We start from the raw sequence: 23878 nt of genomic DNA on the forward strand, positions 1-23878 counted from the left end.
TTACATTGAAACGAAAAACGTCATAGCGTTTTGTACAATTCAGACAATAAATTTATTTAATACAATACTAAATACATTAAGTAAAAATTACCTTATTAAAAAAGATCAATGATTTAACGAAAGACATTTTCTTATATTTTATAATAAATACTAAAGTATTTTTTAAATCTTATCGAATATCAATTTAGGTACTTTATTAAACGAGTTAAGAAACTTGAATTCTTTCTGACCTATAAACTACTACCTGTCTACGGTGGCAGTAAAAGAATCACGTTGACAAAATTATTGCTCTAGGGTCAATATCTAAGTTTTGCCTCAACGAGCAATCTATTATCTCTTTAATAAAATGACAATGTACTTATATTTCTTTATTTTTATGGCAACAAACCTGAAATTGGTTCTAGAAATACTTACGTACATGTCTATTATATGAAAAATTATTATCACTTAGGTGGTTTTACAAAAGTGATTGGGTGTTAAGTCGTGTTAACAAATTGTTCACTGTTGCAATGTGAAATACTTTAACAGAATCTATTCTACATGCCCTCTTTAATTATGTATAATAATTTAATCGAAACTCTTCCGTTATTTTTATCTCATCGACTAACAACGTCCATTCTTCGCGAAGCAACGGTTTCCATTTATTTTTATCTTCCACCACATGGTGCTTTTGGAGTCGTATACGAAATTAGACTGTCGAGTGTTCGTTAAAATTGCCAATATGGAAGAGACTGTTAGAGAGGGGTGTATTCCCTCAAGCGATGTATGCTCGCAGAATGTTCTATTCTCAGAATTCCATTTTAACAGTCAATATGTGCATTACTTCACGCTTAAAATATAATATATTGCTTGAAATATTTTTCTTAGGCTATCTGAATAATGTATGTGAATAAAAGTCATTTCAATGCTTTATTTTAGCAAGAAAGGATTATTAAAAATAATTATATTACATTCACTCTTTGCAGATAAAAGTTATTTAAATTTCTAAAAACTCTCTCCACAAACAACTGAATTACAACTGAATGTCTTAAATATTAGAAGAGAAAAAAAATCACATATTAATCTCTCGTTATTTGAATAATTAGATTATTTAGTTGCAACTTTCGATTTTAGATATCAGAGCTCGCAATCGCCATTACAACAGCATTCGACTGCAACGATTAAAATATCAACGCAACGCTGTTACCGATTAAATCATACAAATCTGAAAACATATAGTTAACCCGTTTATTTAATTATTATTCTGAAATTTGTTGATGTGTAGCATACTTTGGGTTTTCAAGTTTTATAATTGGTTAATAATAAAGGATAATATAAACAATTTTAACCAAAATAAATTATAAATAACTCGATAAGTTAACTATCCGTATGCAATCGGTTATACATGTTCTAAACTCGATAATACAAGGCAGGTCGTACAATTAGAGCTCTGATGCAAATCAGTTAAGGCTTGATTCACACTAGCAGCCAACGGTACAGTCGCAATTAGTCACGACCAACGATTTTACTGAAACAATTACATTCAACGATCAAAACCAATAAAATTCCGTCAATATATGTTTCACTTCTGTTTACACGCTTGAGAAAAGAACAATAGTTTTTCAATACAATTTAAGACCAGAACTGCTGACCCTTTGATACGATTAATATGCAATTGTTATAAAAATTGTAGGAATATATATATTTTCTCAGTTTCTCCATGTATTTATTATAGTAGTCAAGCGAAACTTTTTCAAAAACCATTTTGGATATTTAACATTTTCAAAATATCAATAATTGCGAAGTGAAACTGAAACCCATTATTTTGACGGATGCGATACTTGATAAAAATTTATTTTACTCAATCTTGGATAAATCCAATGTTTCACAGTCGTTGCGAATTTTTTACTTTGCACCTTACCTAGTTAATTTTCATCCATATTTTCATTTTACGCGAGTCACAATATCTTCTGTGACTAAACTTATACAATTCAATTTTCCCAGACAAATTTGATTAACTGCTCGTCAACCATGGTCGTATTTGGCCGTCAACCGCTGCTGATCAGATCAAATCCAGCGAAGTTAGTGAACGGCCAATAAATTTTGATTTGACTTGACCGTACCAACTGCGAATGCTTTCGTTGGATTAGATGTAATAACATCAGCAATGGTCATACCCGGCCGTGATTCGACCGCTAGTGTGAATCAGGTCTAAAAGGTATCCACGAATTCCGGAGACGAATTCACCCTGCGACCCGATCGTGTGTCACGTTTCGATCGCAATCCGCGCGGAAGGATTTTCTTGGTTGCCCGTGAACAATCGGCCACGGGTTGCCGTCCAGAACCTATTTCGGAATCGAAGCTCGTCTGGGAGTCTGGAATTCAGCTAGCTCCTGCACGGACAAGAACGACAGCAGGAAAGTCGATTGAAGGTGCAGTCACCTTTCCCGGCCGGGGTGACCGTGGAATTCCACAGGGTACACTCGGCCGGAAGAATAATCTTGTCGCGCAACGTTTGCATCTTTCCCAGCTCTCTGTTCCTGGCTCCTTCGTATCCGATCATGGAGCAGCTGAAAACCTTCTCCGAGCTCTAGTTCGCTGGCTTCAACGCGATTTCGATTACGAAATATCCAATAAGCCGAGAAATGTGCGGTAGAACCTCGATCATCCGGTTTGATTAGACGATTAACCCCTTGTAACAACGTGACAGAGTAATGAAGAGTTTAAAAAAAATTTGGCAAGGATGAATCTGTAGTACTCGATTCTTTTGAATTTGAATTAAATATCATTATTTTGTTAGTGATTGTTATACTTTAGAGCAAGTATGGAGATACGCCTACAGTTTTCTTTCTTTTTTCAATAAATTATTAATGGTAAAGTAATTGTATTGATTATTATTGAGCAATGCATCATAGGGCAAGGGGTTAACAACCCTGATGAATAGAGACTTGAAAAGATATTGTTCAATGTTTGCAAAATTAGATTGTGTATATTCTGAGATATAATCTGAGGATTCAAATTGTTGAGTTTGGGGCTATACGAGACTTCGATGATCTGGCTTGCGAAAAATATTGAGTATAATAATTGATTTGAATATTTTTGTACATGTTAGTTTACTGTTCCGTAGATTTTTTACTTCATATAGTGGCTATTTTTCAGTTTTGCCCTGTCTTGTTGGAGTTATTAGAGATTTATCTTTAAAGGAAAACGAAGGAGTGTAACTGAAGGAAATACATAAATGCAGAAATAATAAACCAAAATTTTGAGAATTACTGTTACATTTTATTATTGATAACTGAAAGAAAATCTGCGCTCTGTGTAACATGTCGATTGCCAAATTAGTACTTAATAAAATCCCATACAGTCAAAGGAAATTTCTTAGTAAAACAGAAACCGAAATGTTAAGATCTTTTTACGGCGACTGTCTTCTCAATTCTCTTTGTATCTCACAAATCCAACAAAATTAGGTTCGTTCGATATGTCACCGACAAAATTAACCTCAAAATTTCTACAAAAAATTGTATCACCAAAATGTCAATGCCAAAGTGTTAACATGACTGCTAGAATTTTTTTATCACCGCACCAATGGTTATTAAATCGATACACAGACAAATTTAGTGGTACTGTTTACTTGTTGGTGCGCGAAAACGTGTTTTTGCAATTGATTGCGAGTTTCGATGGTGTTAAGAGACGCCAGGTTCATTTACGGGTGAAAAAGTTAGCGCGCTTCGATCGTTGAAGGGTCGAATTCCTCGCGATAACAAGCGGTGCATCGAGTCACGTGTTTTTCTTTTTGAAAGCTCGCTACCGGAAACTCGGGCGAATTCAATCGATCCGTAAATTCTGTTACTGTATTCGTTATTAGTGAGTGGCGGGCCTGTGACGGCAAGACGGCCCGGTTAAATTTGCGTATCCTTATATCAAAGGAAGATATATTAGCTTCTCGATCTCGTGAAAAATATATACACGTCTTACAACGAAGGAAAACTCCCGTAAATCTTAAAGATAAAAATAATTATTTACAACTTTGAGATTATTGTATAGCAGATAATTTTTCCTATGCACGGCACTTCGTCGCCGCGACTTGGATATTAAATATTAAGTCCGATTCTCCCGAAACAGAGAAACATTTCGAGAATTTATTTACATATGACATTGCTACCATAAAAGATGCATACAGTGTGTTTTATTAACGACCATTTCGCGTCTATAAGAAACCGATAACTTAAACACAATACGGACGATCAACGTTGCGCCGATTTGATATGAAAACGTCGCAGTTCTCAAAGCAATGTAATTATTAAACAGAACAGAGGTACTTCAATATTCTTGTCGTCTATTGAAATATTAGTTGCATGAAAAAATTCGTTCGATAATGTATGGTATTTTTGATTGTGACAGTTTGTATAAAACTTGATGGTTTGAAAGGAAATAATATATATATATCAAGTTTTCCTCGCATATTGGGGTCAATAATATTACTGGCGATAACTAGTTCAATAAAATAAATGAAAAATTATCAATTGCATTTTGTATAACTGTAGGCCACTTATTTTCGTAAATATTTGTCAAGTATAGATCCGTAGTAGCAAAATAATAATGTTAGAAACCTTACATTATAATAATGATCTTTCATCGTGTTTTTGTACATCATAATTCTATCCTTACGCGTAAAATAAAACTACCTTTATCTTCTTAAGAAAGAAAAGAAAATGATTATAAATATAATTCTATTAAGCGTCCATGAAACCTTCACTCCTAACCACTTAACTACATTATCAGCGCGTAATAGAAAAGAACCGCGTTTTTGAAAATTCCGAAAACCGCGTGAACGAAGAACAAAGTTAGCCTTACCGACGTTAGAAATAAAGTTCCATACGTATTACGAATACACGTTGTGAAATAAAGTACAAAAGGGGAGCTGGAATCCAACTGAGATTTCAACGATTATACACACGATTATAACGAATTAGACACGTTTATGAGAGAAGTGTGAGTCATTTCCGTGCTACACTTAAACTTCAAGCCCGGAATCGGTTTTCCACCGGGAGTACCCTTCAACGTGAAAAAGAGAAGAAAAGACAAAGGATCGTTATACGATTTCTGATTCATGAAGTACAGGAGAACATTCAATTAAGCGATTACTCGGCAGTCGACTCATTAAGATCGCTTTCGTGTCTGAAAACTCCTTCCACCCTTGTCACGTGGGTCGGCCGCCGAGGCGCCATCGAACTTGAGGTTGTCTCTTTCTGTCGCACTCGACAGTCTCGGCATAATTAATCGGTCGGCTACAATCCGCGCACGCTTCGAATGTACACCAGTTGACGTGAACCGGTGCTACGCGATCGTCGTATTACGGAACGTATTCAGAGTGAATCGCCGGTGTCATTAAATTGATAAAAATGTTCCCCATTACATGGCTGATTCGAGGGGTTCGATAATATATGATCATTTCATCGAATTTTCCATTTATTGCGCGAACTGTCGATACGCTGCAAGGACACGTGAAAATAGATTCAATTCCATGAAACTTAATTCTTCAAGAAGCGTCTGCACCACCGTTAATAAATATCTACCAGGGGAAGTCTTATTATACCAGCTGCATCGGACGTAAAAAATCTCGCAGGAAAAATGAAAACCAATGGTTTATTGTCACGTGGTTCAAAGCAACGCCGGAAAATGCGTAAGTTTCGTCGGCGATAATATCGAATAATTATTGTTATTAAGTACTCTGTTCAGAGATCGAGACGCGAGCACAAAGAAACCTACGAAACGTGTCGTTCGTAAATAATACAAATAAACGTAATTACATAAAGAAAACGGAAGTGTATCAATATAAATTCGCTGTACCAATGAATACGTCGTACATCGTTTTCACATGACAAAACGAAATACAATAATATCAAGTTATTGACAGAGCAACCCGAATACGATTCTCCGTACGTCCTTCCTGAACTCGTAATCGATGGCTGTTCGGTTCCAGTAATTATTGGACAGACCGGAACCAGCGGCGCGAGGAACGCTGAAGGCTCCGCCCTGTTCGAGACGCGATTCGATATAATTCCACTGCGTCGCGCTAGCGTGACGTTTTACAAACGACGCGTTTCCCTGTCCCGCGCGCTTAGACGTTCGGCTAACATTTTCGTAAGATCGCGGCGCACTTTTATCTCCGCCGCTTTCTTCCTCCGCTTTCCGAACTCCTCGTCGCCGGCGATGCTGCTTCAAAGTCGCCAAAGAGTGCGCGTCTTTGCGCGCGAGACGATCGGTTTGCTAGACGCGCCCGTTGTCCCCTTTGACGTGATTCCTGGAGAACGTCTCGCAACGTCGCAATCTTTTCCGATCCGTCCCGCTCGCTTCGCAAACTTCGTCCATTCGTTATGGAATTTCTGGAGCGTATATTACACACGTATCCAGACACAGAATGCAATATATCCGGGCCCGTCGAGACGCGAGAATGCTTTGTGACGATCCCCAGAGCCAGTAATCAATCGGTCCTCTCTCCACGCCGTAATATTCCGACTTTCTTTTCGTGTGTCCCATTCGACTCTCCTCGTGAGACGGTTCCCGTTCCCTCGTCGAAGCACCGTTCACGTTAAAGTACATCCGCAGATCGGTTCAACGACGGAACACAGTTCAAGGCGGAGTCGGGACGTACGATCCAAGATCTCGGTCCACTTTGAATCAGCGTTCCTCCCACCAAGGCCTCGTAAACAGGGTGATTGGAATGTACCAGTATCAGTAAATCGCCTGTCGGTATTGTTCACCAGTGCCAGTCCTAATCAGTCTTCAATTTGATTAATCAGTGTACCCTCCGAATCCTATCAGTATCACTCGCTAATCGTACGCTCGGACGCTTCTTCGGCGTCCCGCGTGTAACGCGCCGCCATTTCAGCTCGGTCGCCCGACGGTGCTCTAGTTCAACGTTCGGATTCAGTCTTCGTTTCAATTCACTCGGCCTGTCTGCACTCGACCATCCTCCAAACGAGAGTTCACCCGGCGACACTTAAGCGCGATACGAGCCGATCTCGCCCATGTCCATCCCATCGTGCATCTCCATTTCCATCTCCATCTGGGGGTCCCGATGCTTCTCGGATCGGTGAGGGACGGATTGGACGCCAACATCTCGATCGCGGCTTCGCTCGCGGTTAGACGATCTTTCCTTCTCGCGCGGGAAGTGGTGATACTGGTGGGTCGCGTGGCCGTTCATGGGCAGCGTGGGGTAAGAGGACTGTCCGCAGGAGGCTTGGTGTCTCGAGGGCAGCGGCGGCGGGTGCTGGTGGCCGGCGGGTACACCGTTTTGCACCCTCGAGTCGTTCTGCTCCCGTTCGATGGAGTTCTCGCGGGTTGGCAGGTGAGGCGGCTGAGGGGTGCGCCGCAGAGAATGGTTGGAGTAATGCAATCGGCCGCCGGTAGACGAGCAATTATCGGCAGCGATGCTCAACGGCGTCGAGCCGTCCTCCATCGGACCGACTGAACGGTGACCGGACGCACCGGAATTGGGCAGCGTTCCCGGACGGCGCATCTGTCGCGCCGTCTCCCCATCGATGTAGGTGAAGCCTTCGGCTAGGGTAGTGCTGCCGTGCGGCAGGAACCAAACGCCTCCGACCCCAGGGCTCGCTGCCCGAAGTTCTAGCTACAGTTCCGTCACTGGTATAGGCTTGATGCTGGTCGAGATTTGCGAGTGTTGTTGCTGCTGTTGCTGTTGCAGCTGCTGTTGCTGTTGTTGGAGATGATGGTGGTGATGGTGTGGCGGCATCTGTTGATTCTGGGGCTGATGGTGATGATGGTGGTGGTGCGGATGCGCAGCTCGAACGATGTACTCGTCATCGGAGAAGGTTTTCTGGTACTCGTGCTCTTTGCTCGAACGGTTCTTCCATTTGTAGTTTAACGCGTCCCTGACGCGCCTGCGACATCTGTAGTAGAGAATCAACGCTAAGCCGGTGAGCAGCGCGAGGCCTGCCGCGCATAGTGTAGCTAGCAAAGCTTGCTTCCTCGGATCGGAAAATGCACAGGCCAGTTCATCCGGTGTCATGCCCTTTATGGGTTTGCCTTTTGATTCCGGTGGTTCCGCGCATATCACCGGGCTCGAGTTCCTCGGGGCGAGGACCTCTGACAACCAGAGCAGGCCACAGTCGCAGATAAAGGGGTTCTCGCTTAGATCCAAACGGCGCAGCTCGTTCCAGGCCACCAGGGATTCCGAGAATCCCGTGAATGCGTTGTCGCGCAGCATTAAGTGTCTCAAGTTTGGTAATCCTGCTAGGGAACCGTCCTCCATCGTTGTCAGTCGCTTGTTACTATTCAGCACGAGAGTCTCCAAGTTAGCGTTATCCGAAAATGCGCCTCGTTCCACGGTGGTTAACAACTTTGCCGCTGATATGTCCAGCTTCTTCAGCTTGGGCAGACCCTGGAACGCGCCTGACCTCAGGCTTGTGAAGTAGTTCTGACCCAGGGTGAGCTCTTCCAGCCGAGGTAGCACCGCTAATTGTTTCGTAGGCACTTCTCGCAGTTTGTTTCCGTCGAGACTCAACGTACGCAAAGCGTTCAATCCGCGAAAAGCGCCGTCGCTGATTTCGTCCAAGCCCGCGCCAGTTATATCCAGCACTGTCAATTGTGCCAATCCCTTGAAAGCATCATCCGGTAACGAGGAGAACGCGTTCCAGCCTATATGCAACTCGGCTAAAGCGTTCAACGGTTCCAACGCAGGCGACGGGATAGTTCTCAGTTGGTTATCATCGAGGTGCAACACTCTAAGGGTGCCCAGTTTCTGAAAAGCGCCTGGTTCAACCTTCGATATTCGATTCTTTCCTAGATCAAGCTCTTCCAACTTAGAAAGCGACGCGAACAGACCGTCTTTAAGGTTTTCTAGGTAATTGTCACGCAGGTTCAGTACTGTGAGGGATTTCAGGCCTTGGAACGTTTTCTCGGTCAATGCAGAGATCTTGTTGTGTCTGAGGTGGAGTTCCACCAGTTGCTTCTGCGCCACGAAGCTCCCGTTGGGAATGGTGAGAAGGTGGTTGCTTGACAAATCAACATTCTTCAGATCAGCGTAGAATTGAAAGGTTCCTGCGTCCACGACTTTTATCCGGTTCTCCTTCAGGACTAACCGCTGGATGCTTGGGTTCAGGGCGATCGGTATCACGTCCAGATTCGCTCCTATGCAGGACACCACCAGGTTGTCGTCGTCGCAGGTGCAACCGTTTGGACAGAATACGGCCGATCCGAGGGCGAACATGCCGGCCAGGATGAGCAGATGGTAGACCGTGGTTATGGCTGTACCGTGCCGCGGCGTCTGGAAATATAATAAGCACAGAACTCTTTATTAAGGGGGCTCCCTGTGCGCGGCTTATCACGAAACGTAATTTACATTAATGCTAGGTTTATTGCCATACATAAATTATTTTCTGAGGAGACTGTGGACCACATTCGTGACCGGCGAAAATGAGAAAAGTTGCCACTGCTTTGGGAGATTGAATGGTTGACAAAATTTCTGCTCGCCGGTGATTTTAAGCGAGTAGCTGGTTGGGTGGTTTAATAACTTTCTTGGATTTTACTGTGTTTTGCGAAAGCGTTGAGACAGAAAGAGCGTAAGTACTTTTCAAGAAACTGAAATGCGTGTGAATTAATTGAATTTTGAAAATTGTGTTTAATACCATTTCAGACAGACAAATATTCACGGTAATACAACTGAAACTACAAGTAAACAAAAATATTCAATCACATGGTTGACAAAAAATGAAGATTGCTTGATACATTTGAAGTTTGAAGTTCTAATACATTCGAAGTTAATTTGAGATATTCGAAAGAAATTCCGCCTCTAAATTGTAAATGTCATAAAAATTACTGTTATATTCAATTAATTATATGAACTTCTTTATTTCTTTGTCAATTTCATTTGTTCCGAGTGCGAAACACTGACTTGAGTATTAACACATTTATTACCATCATTTATTTCGATAACAGTCTTTGCAATTACAATGTTTTATTAAATAATTGAAATATATAGAAAAAGAGAGTTATGAGTGTCTCAAATATGACACTACGCATGATAATTTTCAATAAAAACCCACACAAAATTAATTTGACTTTATTCGTGCAAAATACGAGACCATGCTTCTGACAGATATGTGACGCTGATGTTTAATGAAGTATCTGTAACGCGTTACAATTTACCTGTTTGCTTCAAGTATTTATGAAACATGCATACAAATATTGTTTTCAACAAATAACGAAACGATTTTTAAACCGGAAACGATGGAAAAATGATTACAAAAAAAAAGGAATAGATTCATTTAATAACTGCGTTAAACTGTTCCTAGGAGTATATAAACTGTATATTTTAATATCCAAAATAAATACAGAAATTGATATGTTTCAAACTGTCACTCTTCAAATTATCTTAATATTTCAATGAAAAACATTTTACTATGCATATATAAGGGTTTAAAAAAAGAGTTAAAAGAAGAGTAAAATTCAGTAACGTTAGAATTGAAAGGCACTCTTTGTAAAGGATCTATTAATCTTCTAGTGCACAAATATCCAAGAATTTCGAATTAACCATTAATTTTTTAAGATAAAACTGTTATCTCTTAAAAGCTTGACAAGCAGTATCCATAATACTATATACATATAACAAAAACTAAATGAAAATCTAAATTGTGACACAGATGATTTATCATATAATAAAGGATTAACCATAAGTTATCATTTTTAATGTATGGTATCGTGGTTATTACCATACCATATTCATTGGCAAATTCACCAGTCTGTCAGAAATTAAAATGATATTATTCACACTTATTAAAAAATAAGATTTGTATAGAAAATTGTAAAAAAGCTTAATATTATACGAGAAGAGGAAAAGTGATTAAATAAATACAATTTATTATAAATTTAAGGATGGTTAGAATAAATAGAAGAGGGATAAGGGAGATAAGGGGTTAAATGTGGAACTGCTGTATTTTCTGTTTACAAACTCAATAAACTTTTCAACTCGATTTCCTTATAAACGAGGCTTAAAGGGATGCAATCTTATTCTTTATTTTCGACTTATATTTCCACGGATTTCAAATTCGATTTCCTCGGAAACGAGACCTCGAGCGAAAAATTCTCTCCTTTATTTTTCGCGTATTTCTCCTTACGGAATCGCACCTTAAGAATGCTCGTTTTTGCCGTACCCTGCATAAGTACTAAAAAGGCGAGGCGCATTTTATTTCTCTAGAATGCAAACAACTAATCCTCTGTCTTCTAATATGGTGTCAGACTCGTGACGAATATTTCAAACAAAGGTTAGCAAATATTACTACCATTATATTCAATTTAATTGGAATTAAATATTATTTTTGTATTATCAGAATATACAACAGATACAGTAGATAAAATATTCGCGTGTTAAAAAATATATAATAAAGACAACAACCGCTACTATTAACTGACACTGACGTCAAGTATTGAATCGTTAATTTTAGAGACGTGTTTGCATCAATTCACAATATCCTGTCAAATGTCAAAACATCAAGTAGTTTGCATTATTATTTACTGTTTATTCTTCTCTAATTCACAATTGTTACATTATATTTATACTTCTTGTGTGTTAATATTTATATTTGTCATATTAGTTTTGTCCTATATTCATATTCGTTCAGTTTCGTTATTTAATAACGTTTTTAATAAACAACTATAATAAAAAGATCAATCTCGAAGAAGTATATTTAATATCGTAAGTAAGAAAGTAATAGTGTAAAAGAACAAATAAAAGAATAAATAACGTTACAAAAAACGTACAAATTGCTCATGATAATGAACGTATAAAGAATAAAACAGTTCTAGCGATCGCAGTTGCGAAAGAAATCATACTGCAAAGGGTCAGTAATTGTTTCTAATACCGTCTATCTTTGCTATAGAACAACAAGTAACATTACAGAAAACGTTCAAATTTCTCGCGGCAATCAATGTGTAAAGAATAAAACGGATATAGCGATCGTAGTTGCGAAAGAAATCATGACGCAGAGGGTTAATCCAAAGTCGAAACGCGTGCCGCGTGCGGGTGCACGCGTTGGGGTGGGGATCTTCCTCGCCGGGCGATGATTGCGGCGTGTCAGCTGCGCTAAAGCTAAAAACGGGCACGTCATTACGAAAGGATTATGCGCCACCGCAATACCGAAGTTACCCGCCGAGGTCGGTCTCACGCTTGACCCCGTTGCGCGTTTTCCATTTCAACCGTATTACGAGATCCAAGCCGGGATTTAATGAATCAAGGTCCTCCGAATGCACTCTGATATTATTTATTCGAGCATGTTCGCGTATTTACCGGCAGCACGCACAGCCCTCACCCGGCAAATTGCTCGCTGCGAGCGTGCGCGCGCGCGCTAAATAAATTCCCGACACGAGTGCGGTAAACTAAGCTCGATTACCGGAAGCCCGAACGCCGCATCTAAATGTTCCGGCATTTTTAGAACCGCAGCTGCTCGCTTTTGTTTTCCAGCTGTTTCCCGCAACCGCCGTTTTTCTTCCTTATTTCTGGATCGCCGATCTGTTACGTTACGCGATGTCTTATTTATCGTCAGAGATTTGTCCCCTCAACCGTGCAGATACAATGTTTATCTTGACTGCGTGCGTAGCCCATTCCTGCTGTACAGGTTTTTCTCTGTTTTCAGGGACAATATGTTTGTTGACACTAGAACGACCGCACCCGTCAAAGTGATGGGTTCCCGTGTTTTTAATTATTTGTGTCTTACAAGTGATGTGTATCCGAAATGAGTTTAAAGATAGTTTCACTTTAATGCTATAACAAATGTGTGAAGGTACCGAAAACAATCTATTGTTACAATTTTTCCTTTACTTGGGTACGGATGGCGCGTCTTCGCGTTATCGATATCTTCGTATATTTGTCCTAATATAAATTTGTGGGACTTTATCGCTGCTCTCGATTTCTCTTCAATAATATTGTGATAGGTTTTCCCTTCATTCATTCATTTTTATATGTTACTGTAAGAAGAATAGTAAATTTTTATTTTCCAACGAATAATAAAAAGTTTGTGAACCTCTGACGTTTACACTTTAAGAAGTATACATTTTCACGCAAAAAAGTTAAACGTGCTGAATCACAACGAATCGTACTCTCATTCTCTTCACTTTTTAACCTTTTGCAGGTCTTAAACAGAATTTGACAAGCACAAATATTGGTTAATTCTTGTGAATTCAATTGAAATATTATTATTCTGTTATCACTTGTTATACTTCAAAGCACATATCGACATACAGTACGCCTAGGAGTCTTCTCTTTTTTTTTTCAATCAACTATTTATGACAATGCAGTTATATCGATCATGCTTCACAAATAAATAGTAGGCTAAGGGGTTAATATCATAATTTATGTGTAGATCCGAATATTGATCCTATTTTATATTCTTTTAATGATTTTGTGCACAGTGAAGATGTATAAATATTATTATCATTATAATCATATGTACTATTGTTACTACATACGCAATTTCTTTTTTCATTATTAGATTAGCGAATACAATATAATATTCTACGCGTTAATTTGTTGACAAACTGAATAAAAATTGTTTATATACTATATTTTTCATTTTTATTAATATAGAGTGTAATGTAAATAATATAATGTCCAAGAGGATTAGAAATTCGGTTTTACTTGCGTTCGACCAAAATTTTGCTATGTTAATGTATTATAATATAATTTTCTCTACCCGTTGCGTTAACATCATGTAAGTGGTAGAATATTATGAAAGCCAAAGAGGGAGAGAAATAAATGGCATAAAAAAAGAGACGAAAAGAGGAATAAAACTAATAAAAGTAGCAACACAGCAAGGTAAATTAGCGAGAGAGAAAAATAAAATTGAAAAAGCGAACGATAGTAAAAAAGACCAGACATTCTCGAGAAAAAAGACATAGCACCAAATCTAAAAATAAAGTTTAAAAATTGAGTTAGGCAGGAGGTGTTTAATGGAGTTGCATTATTATAAATTTATGCATAAGAAATGTACAAAATTATAAATCATATATTATGTATGATAAATCATTCATTTGTCAGATATTCTATGAAACGAAGCATATTATTATTTATGCTATATAGTTGTCCTATATATACCATTCTATATTCATAATTTATGATTGGAACTAGCATTAAATATAACTTGAACAGGAGTGCAAGGCGTCAGGAGTGGTTAAAAATGTATTATTTACTATTTTCTAATTTGTTTAATAATTTTTTTACCTAACAGCAACTTGTATATTATATAAAACTAAAGATATTACATAATTTACAGATTTGTAAACTATTTGCAAACTTTATTAAGATTATTTCATAAGCCTGTGACAATATATTTATCGGACGTTTACATTTAGAGCAAAAATTCAATATTCATAAGCCCTAAGTAATAACTCTAATAAAACAATAACAAACTCACTGATAAAGTAATAAGTTTTCAAGAAGTCTTCATATTCAATTAATTCTGCTTAAAACTCTTACAGCGCGCTAAACTCAGAATATTATATAAAATCAAATGTTACCACATCCATACAGCATACAACCGACGTCAATGATATAAATCGTTTATACTTTTGTTAATTGATTTCAACACTTCTTTGTGATAAGCCGGTACATGTATATATTGTGACAAGGTGAGCTTGAAGCCTGTTTACTCAAAATCCTCACAAGTAATGTAACATTAAGAACAAACGCGTTGTAATGTTCATAAACGCGTCCAACCCGTAGCGTCGCTTTTTATTTCCAATGCGGTGACGCAAACAGCTAAATCGTGTCGCAAGGAATTCACCAAGTCACGGGTCGTCCGCAGCGCATTATCAGGAACGCCGCATTGCTGAAGTTGTCGTAAATACTAATGACACCGGGGGTTAACACGAGCCACTAGAACGACGACGTGTTAATCAATCAGAACTCGGGAAATAAGCGGTGACGTTTAATACCGATAATGGACCCTTTTATTGCGGCCGGGATAGGTCAATAAAAATTTACAAGCGACTGGGGCAGGGCAGGGGCCCTTCGCTAAAAACGTCCTTCACAGGTCTGACCTAATACGAATTATAATAGGATTAGCCGAGATAACGGCACGGTTACTCCGTGTTGCGTGAGCTCGCGAGCATATAATTACGATGGCGTTGGGATGCTAATAGCGTATTGTTTCGGTCACGGAAACAATCCGGTACGTTTATTCCTACCTTTGTGTGTTCGGATTAAAATAACCTTAGGTTAACGCTTTGACGGCAGCACATTTCTTGCATCGGATTTAAATTAACGTCAGTGGTAATTATGCAGTAGTTCGTAGTGTGATTCAAATATTAGATTGTAACCTAACGTTCTAATCTTAAAGACTTAATTATCACTTATTATAGAAAATGTATAGAACTTGCGTATTAAATTAAATTGAATGTACATTATTATATATAGAAAATGTGTTTACTTAAATTGCTTCGAGAGACTTTGATTTTTCATAAAAAACCGCAGCCTATTACTATTAGAATAATTTATATCTAAACTTATTAGAAAAGAGGTGATTCTCAGTCACCACTTGATTCGATATAGCAAGATTGTGTAACCTTTATAGTTTTACTAAAATATTAAACTTTATGTAATGCATCCATATGTGAACTATTGAAATCAAATAGCTTTATTTTTTAATTTACATATGTCTTCTCATTAATTACTTTCAAAGAATGTTGTCTACATCTCATTGCAAATGTTGGATATTTCTAGTGAAAAACTTTCGAATGCAAAGAGTTAATTTATTATAAAAATAACTTAAAATTCAAATAGAACTTCTCTATTTGTAGTCACTTGTTTCCTTATTTTTATTTACCTATTGTGTACTAAGATTTCATTTAACGTTGTTTCGATTAGTGTTTTGTCTTTTAGGAACATGTCTCGAGAGTTAATCGAAGTACTACTGTATTAATATAACAAACATCAAATTCAAAATTCGAAATTCAAAATTCAAAATTCAAAATTCAATATTCAAAGTTCAAAATTTTTATATCATCTGAAAATAATGGTAGGAAGTCACATCTACGTATTACGATATTGATCGATAACTATTGACTAGGAACATCTCATAATAACGGCCATTGGGGTGTTAACCTAAACTGACATTGATAATCGGTTATGATTGAATATTTTCACGTCCACCGGAAGATCGTTCAAACGATCGACGAGAGAAATATTCTGTGATAATTCCCTATTTATCTTTCACAGTATACACGAAAACGCTTCGTTACCCGTTGTTATGAAGTTCATCGAAATTGTTTGCGCAGCTTCGTCATTCATATTAATGCATGTTCGCATGACCGGACACACATCATCGTGAATATCTGGAGTGAAATTAACCGAAGTAAAAATAATAAACGGATCCGTGTACATGCGTGTTATTTTTGTCACGGCTGTCGAACGCTGTTGAACGCTATTAATTCTGGCATTTTAATACTAAAACTACCGAGCAGCTAAATTAACTTTTTGAAATTCCTCTGTAGAAACTCCAGAGTCCATTATTGAGAATTTAATTGATTTAAAATGCAGTTTGCGTAGTAATGAATCAATTTCTTCAATAATTTCTCAGAGAAACATCTGTTCTCTTTTTAATAATTGCAGGAAGAAGAAATTATGAATGGGTAATTTTGACTCGTCTGGTAGTTCTGGTGTCAATACTATTGTGGATTGTGATAGTGGGGTGTCGATCGGATTTTAAATAGGTCCCGCCTTCCCTGGAATTTAGATTTAAGTTTGATTTGGAGTGCATTTTAAATCAATTTTGGTGTTGTTTTTGGGACCTCCCGGAAACCTTTTCACGTAAATATATTTTTTATGTTTCAATATATGTCTTGGATATTTTGAGAAATGATTTTACAGACTGAAATAAAACGAAAATTGAGCGTGACAAAGCTTTTGTTAAAAATATAAGAGTGATAAAGTATTTTCTATTTTATATATCTGATAATAAAGAAATATTTATATTTCTAATAAATAACATATTATAAAAGTACATATTATAAAAAAAACAATCGAGTAGATAATTGTTTTTATAGTATAGTATTCGTTTGATAAAGATGTAACAAAGATTTTAAGTCGTAATACAATGACAACAAACAGAATTGAACTCATCGGTTCCATATTAAAACAGATTTAACGTTCAATATTAAATTCACTTAGAATGTATTTTACTGATTTATGTTATATTTATTTATCATTTTATAATTACTTATACCTAAGTAGAACTCGAGTATTTTACCTGATCAAGTGAAATATCGAAATATGATCGAATTAAATGATGATAAATTAATTTCTGGTACAAGATTACGGGATAATTGACATTCAATTTACAAATTAAATAGAAACCTCGAATAAGAGTGCGGTATAGTTTTGATGAAACTTGTCTTAACAGTAAAGTATGCTTCTATAGTCCCTGTCAATAATTTTAGTACACCTAAGCTGCAGATATTTCGTCAAAAGACGATGTAATATTGAACACAAGAAGCAGGTTACGTGAAACTTGAAACTTATGGAAGAAAGTTCTAAAGCATAGTTTCGAATTAGGTGTTTAAATGTTACGAGCATCCAACAGTTTATGTTTGTCGAAATTTAGTTTATTCGGTTCAATTTAACTTCTAGCTTTAAAGCATCGTGTCAGACTCATGCAAAGGTTTCAGACTGTTATCAATTGTTATGGTTCTGAATAAACGTAAACACAGATAAGCATAGAACTCTTTTTTTCTAATAAATTATCAACAATAAAATGACTGTAGCGCAAGTATGAAAGAAATTATAGAACAGAAGGTTAAGAATTAATTTTCAGAGAGCACACGTGTTTGAGAATTTCATTTCCCTCGATGCTTAGGACTATCCATACTCATCCATTTTTCTATATATTTTCTTAAACATACTTCTCCAAGACGCGTTAATAGTTTTATAGTATACTAGATATTTAATTTAGTATCTTAAAAACTTCTTCCTAAAATATGACAAACATACTTTATCTTTTTATTCTTGACTAATATTTGCATCTAGAGAACTTTAACACTACAATTAACGCATCCGTTAAAACGACTGGTTTTAGTTTTCTTATTTCACAATTGTCGATACTTTAAATGTTAAATATCCTACTTGATTTTAAAAGTAAATTATTTCATTCGAATAGTATAATGAATAGGTAAATAAACCAGGGAAAATCTATTACCATAATTTCTATAAGGATGACATATTAATTATATTAAATGCTGGTGTTAACACTAAAACTACTTTCTTATGTAGCAATCATTGATATCTTAAATATGTTAAACGTACTACATAATTTGAAAGGCAAATGACTTCACTCGAATACTATAATGAATATATGAAGAAACCAAAGAAAATCTATTGCCGCAATTTCTACAAGGATCGTATAATCATATTAAACCCTGGTTCCATTGTTAAACCGCAATGCAACTTCCTCAAGCATTCTCATTCAGCTCATAAAATACCTCTAAACAATTTCTGCCTTTCTAAAATTCGCATCTCAACGTACGGTTCATAAAATTCCCGTACACAATTCTCACATTTCTGGCTGACATTCATGCCGGGAAAAACGTTGTCGCCATAAACCTCCCTGGATGCGTAACGATCTCGAGTTCCAAAGACGTGCGTAGTCTTTTACCCCTAGATAGGGGGCATCGCTGCGTACGAGGGACAGTACGAGAGCTTTTTGTCTTAATTACACGTCGTTACGCGCAACTAATTGCAGGCAGATAACGCGCCGAGAATACGCCAGACGTCTCGACTTATCGCTCGCACTAATCATACCAGGTTCCGACGGTCCAGGGTGAACCGCCTAGGACCAGGGGGTGGCTGCGATCCCGTCGAGGCGATGGAGAGAGAAGGAGCAAGGAGCAACGTCACACGTAGCGCTGGTTTCGGGGCGAACACGTCAGATTTAACTGGATGTAATTAGTGATTACAAATTACCCTTTTGTCCATTAACCGGGTGGCGATACGCGTGCCAGATTTGCTTAGCCGCCGCCGCTATAAATGAACATCAGCCACGTCCGTCGGGAAGAGGATTAAAAATATTCAAACGAGATGGTGGAAAGATCATATTCTATTTTATGGCTTGTTTAAAGGTCAAAGTGATTAAACCCGCTTTTCGAACAGTTTCAAGTTTTCCAGCAGCATTTAACTTAATCCTTTTTATCGTGTAATTCCGAGGTCTTCTGCTTTTACCTTGTGCGTTTAATTACTAATGGACGACTCGTGTTGCGTAAAAATTCGATTAGAATAGTTTTTACTGGAATTTTCTTTAGTAGGGAACTGTTGTGTAAAATGGATGCTAAAACGTTTCTATGAATTAGTGGTTCGGAGATATTGAATCTTTATGATTTTGTGCATGGTTTGGTGTTTGTATTGTTTGGTTTACGGCGTGTGAAAGGCATAGGCAAGCTGAATTTTTACTATCTCTAAATTTTATTTTGCTGTGTGTATAACACACTGCTGTGGATTCATGTGCAAATTTATTGGTTTACTGTGTGTAACTTGCAAAAGTGAAAAAAGATCGAATATATTGGATCATCCCGTAAATAAAGCGGTTTTTTATATTTCTTTTACTTTTAAAAATAAAGATAACTAATTTATAAGTAATGAAGGAGAATATATTTTAAACAAAAAGCACTTTTGTTTGTCTTCATTTTTAAAACTAAAAGAAATATATAAAACCGCATTATTTATGGGATGATCTAATAATACTGCAGGACATTTGTTATTTCGTTTCAGTTTCAAAAATGTCCTATAACACGTTATGACAGCACAACTATAAAATATTTAATATGTTTATTTTTATTTATAGTTTTATAGAATCCAATACTTCAATCAATTATAAATTGTAACATCCGACGAAGTCCGACACAGAATCCAAAAAGCGTTAAAATGTATCATGATCAGTGTTGGGAATTATTTGAACAAAACTTTATTTGAATAATAATAAATATCAATTAATATCAATATAGTATATTAATATTTACTGTATAATATTTATTCGTATGGAACGTTTATTCGCTATTTATTATTCGCATTTTCAGATTTGGTCACTAGCAAGGCATTATCATTTATGTTTCTTGTTATAATACATTCAGCATTGGGAAATAATTATTCAAAATAACGAATACAAAATGTACACGATAAATACATACATTACTCGTTATTCGCAATAACGATCAGATAGAATTTATTCGTGATTCTTTATTCGTTATTTCGGGTAACTTTCACTCAATATTGATCATGGTCGGCCTGTGTACAGGGCACATGGCGAAGTTGCGGAAACAAGATCGTGGTCCGAATGTTGTTAGATTTACGAAGGTTTCATAGAACGGTGGTAGTTCCGTGTCAGTGTGCAAAACGAATTCCCTTTTTTTCCCTCCTTTCAGCGAAATATTCGCGAGGGACGAAAAATTGGGAAAACTGAACGAACTCGTTCGTAAACTGCGACCATTTAACACTTTCGCGAGCTAGTCGAAAACTAGGGCAGCCACGTATAAACCTGGAAACGTACAGAATGCACGTTTGAGTTTCACTTTACTGCAGTAAGGTGAAGTCGGATAAAGGAGGGGAGCGTGGAAACTGATACTTTATACATTCGTATCGGCTCAAGTATTAAACGACGCGACCGAAACTTTAAATTTGATGGAATCGTGGCTTGACATCGTTTCCTCTTAACAAAACGCATTGCGCGATGCGGGTTTTGCGGCGACGGAAACCCTCGTTTCACGTTCCGTTGATTGGTCGGACGAAATCGGTAATATCGATTGCCTCGATAATTTCGTACGGGTTCTATGCTGCTCGGACAGCGAATACACAACAGGGAAGATAAAACCGACATTTAAAGAGGGGAAATTATTGATGACAATTTTTAATTAATTTAAAATATGGAATGAACCTCGAAATGCAAAAGAGAATAATTTATGGAGATAAGAATCAGAAGAAAAATCTTCTAGTTTGAAGAATCGGTAATTAAGAATAATAATTATGTTGTTTTAGTATGTTATTTTTAGTTTATTATTAGATTTTTCAATCAGTCAAAGTACAAAAAAGGAAGATAATTAAAATTGTATTGCTCCTCTTTAATTGTTTGTACTTTCAGGAAAGTTTTTTTTGGAAATCCTTTTCTAATTTTCCCTATTTGAGGCTCACTAACTGTTCACCGATTTTCTTTTATCAATATTCAATTAATTTTTCAAATCTGAACAAGAGTCTTTCTGTAAAAAAGGAATTTTATAATTTAAATGAAAACCGAGCTTTGGAGTCATCTGTTTCTCGGACATACCGATTTTCGTCCAGTTCGTCTAACACAAAACAGGAAACATAATGCTCGTAATGTAAACTCTATTAAGCGACAACTACTGTCACATCCAACGTAATTGGCTGCGTTGTATTTTCTTATGCAAATCAGACAGAGGGATAGATTTCTTGATATTTCATTACATTGTAACATGTTCATTATTAACTCAGTTGATTTAACCTAATATAATACACAAATAACATTTTAGTCTAATCTTTAAATAATTCTACAACAAAAATAAAAACTCATTCACTCAGTCACGAAGAAATAAGATTTTCGACAGGCCTTCAATGGCCCATACTACCAGTGGATGTTTAAATAACTTTTTTAACTGACAGTATATTTATTTCAAACTTTATTTATATTTTACTAACGTATTATAACATATCTTTCTTTATTTGAATTGCATTGCTCTCTAAAAACGTCTGAACGCATTCTCTCATAATAACATTCAGTTGACAATAAACCCACTAACTCGTTCCTCGTCGTGAAAGCGCCAAGAGAAATTCAGCGGGGGCAATCGCAACACCAAAACCGTCTCCAAAATATTCCGTGTGTAAATAGGATGCGGGTGACCATCAGTTCCCGAGCGATAATACATTTAAAACTCGTTTTATTTAGAGGGAAATTAGACCCTGGCCGGCCGCTGCAACTGGCTCTGCCCTCGTCCCTGAGCTGAACAAAAATCAACCGGGACCTCGGAACGTTCAGATTACGTTTCCCGTCGCGGATCGTTCGCATGGATGGTTTTAATAATTCGTTGGCCACCTTTTCACCGGAGGCCCTCCGGCCCAATCCAGACTCGCACAAGTATTACACCGGTCGGCATTTGCAAAACGTGGATTTGGCGTTCGTAAATATAGAATTTAACTGTTTGCATTCTAAAGTTTTTTCGCTACCTATATGCATTATGGTCCAATAAAATATTGATTAACTCTTTCTGACAAAGTGTTTGCAGTTTGCAAACATGCTTTGATTATTATCTTGGGGCAACAAATAAATTTAAATTGTCATTTCATAAGAACATTCATTATGTAGAATATTATAACATTTTATAATATTATTACAATATTATTACTTAAATATTCTTTAAACATGTTCGAAGAGATTTTCATGATTTAGGAGTTACGCGTTACAAAGGATTAAATCATTAATCCTGTTAAATACGCGAAATATGATATCGAATATTGAATTTTGTAATCTTGTTGTATCAAACCAAATGGCGAATCGCATAATTTTGTTACAAATTTCCTTTGAATATAATTTTGCTGTATCAAACTGAAGGATTAACCTTTTGCACTTAAATATATTTTCCATTATAGATATTCATTACTTTCTAATGATATATTGATATTTTCTGCAACTAATATAAAGGAAAATTTTTTATACATTAAAAGACAGAACCACTTTGTTACGAAATTTTAACGCTTTATTTATTAGATGATTATTAATAGGCTTTTTAATGACTGTCTTAGATGAAAAACCAGCTCAATAATTTTGTTTGAGTAATAGTATCAAAGAAATCTGATTAGATTGCTGTTGAATAATAGTTATTGTTATTGAAATATTTATTAAGAAATCTTTACACACTAATTATGGATCTTCAACGAACTGTTTAGTAATTACGAGTAGGTAATGTGTTAACAGTGAAGTTCAAATTTTACAATTTGGTTGCATTGAATCAAATGGCGACTGGTAATCGTCTCTTAAGTGTAACAAGTTAACCCCTTGCTTTATAATACAAATATTTTATACAGCATATGTTGAATTTAATAAACATGAATATTTCTCAATTTTTTTGAATATCCATACAATGTCGTGTCAGACTCGCGGCGAAAATTTTAAACTGAATTTTTGAGAAATCTAAGTGTAATTTATTTTTTTTTGTTAATATAAATTAAATATTACTTTTCTATTATCAATCGTTAACCTTTGGAGCAAACGTAGACACACAACAAGCATCAAAATTTTTTCATTTCCTAATAAATTATTAACGATAAAATAGTTGTACCGATCATAGTTAAGAAATAAGTCAAAGGGCAAGGGGTTAAATATCATTCTTTACGTTAGAGTAAACATAGACATCAAATATGTCTAGAATTTTTCTCTTCTTTTCAATAAATTATGAATAACAAACAAACTTACTTGTACCGATCGTAGTTTCTTTAATATTAAGAATTTTTAGAATTTTATTCGGGGAGGAAGAAATTATAGAACTTCTTTCTTGCAACAATAACGCAGGCGACCAAAATTATCCTATAGGCTTCTTTTAATTTTATTATCAGTAAGTTCAACTCTTTTGTGACTCTGTTTATTTTTCCTGTAATATTGTTTTGTTTTTAGTCCGTGATATTTATACGCCTGCACACGGCTTATTATGTTTGTCATTAATATAAACTTCGTAGATTTATTTCTATCAAGTTTTTACTGCGCGATGTATGAAACTCGTGGTCAAAATGGTCGAGTATTATTGTGGGAATTTTATTATCTGAATTAGTTATGGGGTGTGTTACGGCGACAGCCAGAAAGTATTTGTAAATTAGTGTTCCATTTTGTGTTTGCATCTT

The 23878-nt window shown here is 36.5% G+C and overlaps 2 protein-coding genes across 8 annotated transcripts in view; both read right to left on the reverse strand.

Moving 5' to 3' along the window:
- Window positions 1–7501, reverse strand: LOC143175123 (uncharacterized). The gene has a single exon (XM_076372506.1). It carries the CDS (start codon window positions 7499–7501, stop codon window positions 6983–6985), a length of 519 nt encoding a protein of 172 aa, XP_076228621.1. The 3' UTR covers window positions 1–6982.
- LOC116430042 (uncharacterized) overlaps window positions 7480–23878 on the reverse strand; it is a 600329-nt gene continuing 583930 nt past the window's right edge. For all 7 annotated transcript variants that reach the window (XM_076372489.1, XM_076372483.1, XM_076372486.1 and 4 more), the window contains one exon: window positions 7480–9268. In XM_076372489.1, the coding sequence (XP_076228604.1) occupies window positions 7613–9268 (1656 nt within the window). In that variant the 3' untranslated portion in view covers window positions 7480–7612. The remainder of the gene's footprint in view (window positions 9269–23878) is intronic.

This window comes from Nomia melanderi, chromosome 1 (assembly GCF_051020985.1).
Source record: "Nomia melanderi isolate GNS246 chromosome 1, iyNomMela1, whole genome shotgun sequence".
NCBI classification, from domain to species: domain Eukaryota; kingdom Metazoa; phylum Arthropoda; class Insecta; order Hymenoptera; family Halictidae; genus Nomia; species Nomia melanderi.